Source organism: Desmodus rotundus, chromosome 6, assembly GCF_022682495.2.
Source record: "Desmodus rotundus isolate HL8 chromosome 6, HLdesRot8A.1, whole genome shotgun sequence".
In the NCBI taxonomy this organism is placed as follows: Eukaryota; Metazoa; Chordata; class Mammalia; order Chiroptera; family Phyllostomidae; genus Desmodus; species Desmodus rotundus.
In genome coordinates, this window is record NC_071392.1 from 9,487,856 (window position 1) to 9,495,797 (window position 7,942).

Below are 7,942 nucleotides of genomic sequence, written 5' to 3' on the forward strand. Positions count from 1 at the left end.
AGGCCAACCTACCTATTTTAAGTTATGAATTTATGGTCTTTTATTTTAAATTTGCATGTTTGGTTTTTTTACTGGACCATTGAGAGAATAAAATTGTCCTCCTTTACCTAGCACGGTTCTCCCCTTCTCCAATTTCTCCGTCTTTTCTAGAACTGTCCAAACAAAGTCGAGTAACTGTTGCGGGCGACAGAAATGAGTGGGGTATGAGGAGCAAAATTGAATTTAGTTTGAGGGTCCCGATGCCAGTTTGGAACCAAAGTGTATTAAAGCAGCAGAATTCTCAGCCTTTCACAACTGGGCTTGGTAACAGGAGTGCTAACCCAGACTCGACAGCTACAGCTTTGCCAGGGATTACTTTAATACCAAAAGCATACTGTCTCACGTTATAGAAGGAGATTATGCCGCTGTCAAACAACAAAGGTGGTGTTGGTCTATTTTCAAACTATTATTTTTGTAAAGAACCCTTTTTACTTTACTGACAGGCAATCCTGAAATAAAATGTCCTTTTTGGGTGGGGTGGGGGGGGAAAGGGAATAGAGAAAAAGAGAGAAAGGTGGAGTTTGTTTCTGGCTTCACAGTTCGTTTTATTTATAAAGCTTTGCCAGCTTTGCTTAACTGTTTCTACCCTGCTTTTGTTAAGAAACCCAAAAGGGGGGCATGGGGGAGACAGATAAATATGAAATAAATCTGACAGGGAAAAACAATTGGACACTAATATAAGAATGACAAGATATTTAAATTGGTTTTGGTCTAGAGGGAGAAAAATGTGAGAAAAAATTTAGGAGAAAGAAAAAAATCTGAAAGCTCAAAAAAAAAAAATCAGGAAAGCTCATTTTGATTAAAATACACAGTAGAATGCCAGGGAAAGAAAGACAAAAACCTAAGTGATAATTTTTATCTTTCTTGTGTCTGAAATGAAATGAGAAGGAACAAGCAAGTTACGCTGGACAGAGATCAGGGACAATAAAGAGTGAAGTTGGGGCTTTAGGTAGAGGACACAAGGAGGTAGTTTGAGATTGCTCACAGTGCATTGGCAATCCTTTCTGCATTTTGTACACAGACATAGAGAATCTCTCCAAAAAGTTGTTGAAAGGTACCAGCAAGTATAGAAAGGGGAGCACTTGAGGATGCCTTTCACAGACCCCAGACGGAGAAACTCTTCTTTTATTCCAAATTCCTAAGAAGCACAGAAGTCTTACATGTTAGTAAGGGAACACACAGACATACACCGGTAAGTTACATGTCATGAAACAAAACAAGGAAATAAGGAGACCTCTGTTGATCCCTCTTTGCTTACACAAATCTTAGTTTGGATAAGCATCTCAAGACCATTTTCCTGATTTCAGCTCTTTTTCACGGCTTTCTTTCCCTGGGTACCCAGGTGCACAAATGGGATGGTGATCTTCACAAAACATCAACAACGACAAAAAAAAAAAAAAAAGCCTCTCGCTCACACAAAAGCCCACCTTGTAGATGAATGGAATATTAATGACTACCTAACAGTTGCACCGTTGGCAGGGCAAAACTGAACACTAATACAGCCCTTCCTACAGATTGCCCGTGAAGCCGGAGCAGCTCGAGGAGAAACGCACCTACTGTATGTGAAATGCTGGTGCAGATTTTTTTCCTATCAGTCTAACCTTCTGTGTTGATGCATGAATGCTGGTACCCACTTACAGGGATGCCAGATGATCAGTGCAGAATGAAGGTCCCAAGAGAGAGGATCACATGGTTCTCTCTGCCCTGTGACGTCACTAGCAGATGGCATGGGTACCAGCTCTGGCAGTTGGCATCAATGTCACTTTTTAGAGATCAATGAGATAGTGCAGATACACACAGATCTAGAGACTCCAGGAGACGATGCGACACTCAGCCTGAAAAGATTTGGAAGATCCAAAATGAAAACTGATTATTGAATGAAATTAAAACCTAAGGTAATATAAATAAAGATATACTTCAATTGATGCTGGCTTTGCATGCAAGTATTTAAAGATACAGTGTCACTGTCTTATAGTATTTATATGCTCTTTGCCATCTATAACTTCTTATTATATTTCATTCTTGTGATGCAATTATCACATACTTTCACTGTTACTGTGTAACACTGCAAGTATGTGGACATTACTAAGAGTTTGTGTGTGTGTGTGTGTGTGTGTATGGAGATTGTTAAAATGAAAAGTCTCTGTTTTAACCTGCTTATTTGTTTGAGGACTTTAGATGAAAATACTTGCTGCTTCACCAAACGAAAGCCAAAATTGCATGTGAAACACAAATTATTTTCCCCTTTCATTCGGGATTCTGAACACACGTGCACAATTGCAGTCAGAATCCTTGGACCGTTCCTGTCAGATATTAGCTAGAGGGAGACTTCTGTGGCTCGTAGAACAAAAACACTCCGAGAGTGGTTTTTGTCCAGGATAATTTGAACAGCAGTAAACAGACAATTACATGCAGAGAAAATGTAAATGGAAAAGCAGTCGCAACATTTTCTGTGATTTGAAACAATGCCAGTGATTTGTATTTTTTAAATTTATTTATGGAGTTTATTCCAAATTAGCTTAATCCTTCCCCACCCCCTTTTTGTGTGAAGGCTGGGAAATAGTGCTCTTTTACATTTTTCTTTACTGATCCGGAAGAAATCAGTTTTAAAATTGGTTCTGATTAATTTTTTTTTAAATCTATGTTTGCAACAGCCACTTATCTGAATCCACAGTTACATAATACAGCAAATAAAGTTAAGGCTTTTTTAAAAACCCACAAATTTGTCAGCTAATGGAGAGAGAGTACTTTTTATTTTAAAAACTGGTGCCTCCTCTCATTTTCTACTCAGGGGAATTAGAACTAATGAAATTCTATTTTGCTGTATCATGTTTTGCACTTGCTAAAATTCCATGCTCTTTTTTGTATATTTAAAAACCAGTAAAAAAAATCAAAGAGAAATGGAGATGGTGGTGGTATTACTATAAATGCCTCATTTTATTTTCTTTTGATAATTTGCTCATATAAATTAATCCTATTGCATGTGTCAATGTTTGCCATAATTACTAATCTGCCCAAACTGAAAAAAATTATATTTAATGTAAAAAAAATGAGTCCCCGGAATCAGTTTCTTTTCAGGTGGTTTTGCATTTTTATGATTAAATCATTCAATGTGTTTGAAGTGTATAAACTTTAAAAATGAAAACACTTTAAATATTGGCATTTTTCAGGTAATTTAAGATTAGAGAACCATGTTAACACTACCGTTTGATGAGTCTGTTGTAATGCCAGAATCCCAGATGTGCAGAAAGTTTTCTAGAGAATGCGAGGACCAGAAGCAAATTAAGAAACCAGAAAGCTTTTCCAAACAGATTGTCCTTCGAGGAAAGAGCATCAAAAGAGCCCCCGGAGAAGAAACTGAGAAAGAGGAAGAGGAGGAAGACAGAGAAGAGGAAGATGAAAATGGCTTGCCGAGAAGGAGGGGTCTTAGGAAAAAAAAGACGACCAAGCTGCGACTCGAGAGGGTCAAGTTCAGGAGACAGGAAGCTAATGCTCGAGAGAGGAACCGGATGCACGGCCTCAACGACGCTCTGGACAATTTAAGAAAAGTGGTCCCCTGTTATTCTAAAACCCAAAAACTGTCCAAAATAGAAACTTTACGACTGGCCAAAAACTACATTTGGGCACTTTCGGAAATTCTAAGAATCGGCAAGAGACCTGACCTGCTCACGTTCGTCCAAAACTTATGCAAAGGTCTTTCCCAGCCCACGACAAACTTGGTAGCAGGCTGCTTGCAGCTCAACGCCAGGAGCTTCCTGATGGGGCAGGGTGGGGAGGCCGCGCATCACACCCGGTCACCCTACTCTACTTTCTACCCACCCTACCACAGTGCTGAGCTCACCACCCCCCCGGGGCATGGGACTCTTGATAATTCCAAGTCCATGAAACCCTATAATTACTGCAGTGCGTATGAATCCTTCTATGAAAGCGCTTCCCCTGAGTGTGCCAGCCCTCAGTTTGAAGGTCCCTTAAGTCCTCCCCCAATTAACTATAATGGGATATTTTCTCTGAAGCAAGAAGAAACCTTGGACTATGGCAAAAATTACAATTACGGCATGCATTACTGTGCAGTGCCACCCAGGGGTCCCCTTGGGCAGGGTGCCATGTTCAGGCTGCCCACCGACAGCCACTTCCCTTACGACTTACATCTGCGCAGCCAGTCTCTCACCGTGCAAGATGAATTAAATGCAGTTTTTCATAATTAATGAGGAAAATGAAAATAAACAGTGGTCATTCACCTCCCCCCATCTAATTAAGACAAAGCAGATGCTTGTGGGCTGAGTAATTGGCACAACTCTATCTAAGGTGTTTCCTAGTTTCTGAGGTGTGTTTCAACTATTGTGAGAATTTTCTATGTAATAATAAACCTCTTTTCTTATGAGAACTTCTTTTCCTTTCCTTTTGTCTGTAAAGCACTGTGATTCTGTTTCTACAGGAAGAATTTTTTGTTTGTTTTTTTTGTTTTTCTTTTAAATTCACAATTTGTTTGAACGAGGTGTTTCAGAATATACTGTTGAATAAAGACATGCACCCAGCATAACTCAATGTCTATTTCAGTTGTACAGTAATTATAAAAATGCATGTTATTAAAATAAGATGAATAAAATGATGTGTTTATAATGATTAGGAATTATATATTATGCATCTCTGAAAAATTGGAAATTTAATATATTGAAAATAACACCAAGCTGACAATGATATTGGAAGGTGCATTTGAAAATGTGCAACATTATAAAAAAAGCTATGCAATTCTTTTTTTATTAAGGACAAATCTAAATGCTTTCAATTGGTAAAAATTCCTCTTCAAGTATTTGCAGATGGGGCAACATATTTGGGTTGGTGGGGTCACAATTTTGGAAAAAGTATTTCAATCATAAAAAAAAATTTCAGCACTTGTTTTGTATTGTTTGGAAATTTTCTGTACAGGTTTGTTATCATAATGTATAATTGTGTTTTTCCACCCCACATTTTTAAAGCAATTAAATATAGATATTTACACTTGTAGAGGATATCTATTAGCTGTAATATTTCTTCATGATACTTACTATTTCCTGGTACACAGCTGCTTTCTGTCTCCAAAACTCCCTCCTCCCTATGTCAGAAATATTTCTGGATTTCAAAGCCGTACAAGGTAAAACAAATTTCTTAAACAAAATGGCCAAAGCTTTCACAAGATTTTTTTTAAGTATCTTAAATGAAAGAAGAGGAGCCCACGAGGGTTAAACGTCCTGGGGAAACAGTGATAAATCCCGGTAACCTTCAGCTCCAGCCGAAATTCGGTGGCACATTTCCAGCAAACACCAGAGTGGCTGTTAAAAATGGAAGGTTTGACTCTGTGCCCTTTAAATAAGTCTGGCCGATTAGAGGCTAAATTCTGTGTGATTATAAGTTTCCTGACAAAAGGCCACCCAAAACCTACTTGAATAGTGCCGGGGGAGCTCACCCTCTTAAGCAGAACTGCACCTCTTCTAGAATAAACAGCAAGGTGGCAGTGACCTCACTCCAGATAAACCTCTGGTGTCGGTTTGCCTTTCAGGGCGCAGAGAGGGGACAGCTGCGAAGGCCTGTGAGCACCGCAGAAATGGGTCCAGCGGTGACGGGAGGGAGCCCGCCCGGGCGGGCCTGCGCGGGCCTGGGCAGGGGGTCCGCGCACCATGGCCGGACTACCACTGCCCACTCGTGCGACCAGGGCCATTGGCCACCAATGCTGAGGCACAGGGGCTCAGGCCCGAAGGTGCCTCGGAGGTGACTCCTGCGGGGAAGGAGGTGGCTGACCACTTCCCCCCCAACCCCACCGGGCGGTTGTCACCAGGGCGCAGAGGCACACGCTGCACTGCCCGTGTCCTGCCCGCAGTGGGCGCCCTGGGGCTCCGGGTCTGCGCCTGGTGAGCGCACTGACCTACCCGGACCAGGAAGGGGCTGCTCGGCCTGCGTCGGACCCAGCTGGCCCTAGACACTCCGCTCTGAACTCAGGAGAGGCAGACCTCTTGGCGTCAGGCTCAGAGAGGAGGGACAGGGGGTCCCTCACCCGCGGTGTCTGTCGCAATGGGGATCAGGGAGGCGGATGCAAATTCCGCTAAGAGCTGCCCTGTCTTGCCTTCCCACAGCTTGCGGGATTTCCCAGCGTGCTCGAGGCCTGCGCCCCATTCTCCAGGGCGGCAGCGGCCCTTCAGCTCTCCCATCCCCATCGTAGCGCCGGGGCCTTGGGCGTGCACGGCAACCGCACTCCAAGGGGCGAAGGTACCCATCAGCTGCTGGGAAAGGATGCCGCGGGTCCTGGACAAGCCCTTCTAAGCGGCTGTGTGAGCACCTGTGCAGTCAAATCCCATGAGGGCAGGAGCAAAGGGGTCGGGGAAAGAGGAGGAAGTGTGCCCTCCAGGGATAAAGAGGAGTTTGCCCAAGGTAGAGAGCCCTCTGTCCCCTAGCTGTCGCAACAACGGAGTAACTTGCTTTCTCGCAGACGCTCACAAAAGCTACCTTCTCTGGTACTGTGGCTAGGATTGCTGGGCCTCTTTAAGGCCCAAACTTAAGAGTGTGATCACTGCTCATCCCATCTGACCAAAGGGTAAGAAAGTAAGGGTACATCTGGAACTGGGAGAATATGGCTTTTAAAAAAATGTTAAGGTCGTTCTGTTAAGTCACTAGCAGAATAGATGCGGTCTCCCCCACCCCTGCTCAAGGTGACCGGCTGCCAGGCTGAGAACAGCATTGCGCCTGCTCTGCGTCTTGTTGGTCCAGACAGCCTTTGAAATCCTCGCAGACTTCCCAGGGTCACAGAATCATGCTGGAACCAGAGACTGTACCAGGAGCTCCTTCTCCAGGCGTCCTTCTGGCAGTATGGGAGAGCTAGGAGGAAAAGCAGCTGGCTGAATGGGGGGAAAGCAACTGTTCAGAAGGAGCGCCTCATCTCCGAGCTTTGTTCATAAGGAACGCAAGCAAAAGAGTGGGTTTGCAGGCACAAACCCCCAGAGATTAGAAAATTTCTTCCAAAGTTGGACACACAAATCCCGTGCGTGCTCCCTCCTTCAGTGGATTGATGGAACCTGGGGCACTGTGAGTGTGTGGGTCTGAGCCCTGTGGTTTCATCCTTGGGGTCTCACAGATGACCCCTGGCATGGGAATCACGGAGCTGGCCCCCTTCCCCCACCGAGGGTAGGGTGTCACTTCACTTCCTCAGCAGGGTCCTCCACCCTGGTGCCTGGGGACTGCAGTCCTGAGAAATCACATGACCTGTTCATTCACATGCCGACATCACAGACGCATGGCAGAGTCTGACCTTTTAAGGTAGTGCTCCGAAGGGGGAGGAGACAGCATGGCACAGGGCAGCTCAGGATCAGAAAGGCTTGGAGCCACATTCAGGGCAGAACCTGGCCTCACCACTAGCCTCTTATTGCCGACTAGTTGAGATAGTGTACAGCACCCAGAAGGTTCAAGGTCACAAAACCTTAGCTCTGTGGTATCTGCCTGACATCATGCTTCCCTCACTTCCAGCAAGAAAGATGAAAGGTTTTTCTCTCTTTTGAGCCCTTTTAATAATAATTGTCTTTCAAATTGATTAGGCATTTTTTCTTTTGAGCTGAATTATGTGACTTTTATATTGAATGTCTTAAATGTTTGTCCTTTCTCCTTTATCAGGATTAGAATATATATGTTCTACGAAGTGACCTCAACAAAATGAAAATATATTTCTCTCTCATATAAAAAAGTGGTAACAAGAAGCAAAAACAAAAGAAAAAATTTTTTTTAAATTTGTCTGGTTGTTCAGGGACACCAGAAGCCCCTTTGACTATTCTCCACTAACCTTAGTGTGGAGCTTCCATTCTCAAATTCACCTCATGGCCCAAAATGGCTGCTGGAGTTCTAGCCATTGTATCCTCATCCCAATTAAGAACAAAAGGGATGG

At 43.5% G+C, this 7,942-nt stretch overlaps 1 protein-coding gene across 1 annotated transcript; it reads left to right on the forward strand.

The window, feature by feature from the left end:
* The first annotated feature begins 1,602 nt into the window (after positions 1-1,602).
* NEUROD6 (neuronal differentiation 6) lies at positions 1,603-5,048 on the forward strand. The gene is made up of 2 exons (XM_024563100.2): positions 1,603-1,934; positions 3,210-5,048. Exon 2 carries the CDS (start codon positions 3,231-3,233, stop codon positions 4,242-4,244), a length of 1,014 nt encoding a protein of 337 aa, XP_024418868.1. The 5' UTR covers positions 1,603-1,934; positions 3,210-3,230; the 3' UTR covers positions 4,245-5,048.
* Positions 5,049-7,942: the final 2,894 nt, after the last annotated feature.

Coding starts and splice junctions, on each gene's coding strand:
- NEUROD6 (XM_024563100.2), top strand. CDS start 3,231: ATGTTAACACTACCGTTTGATGAGTCTGTTGTAATGCCAGAATCCCAG.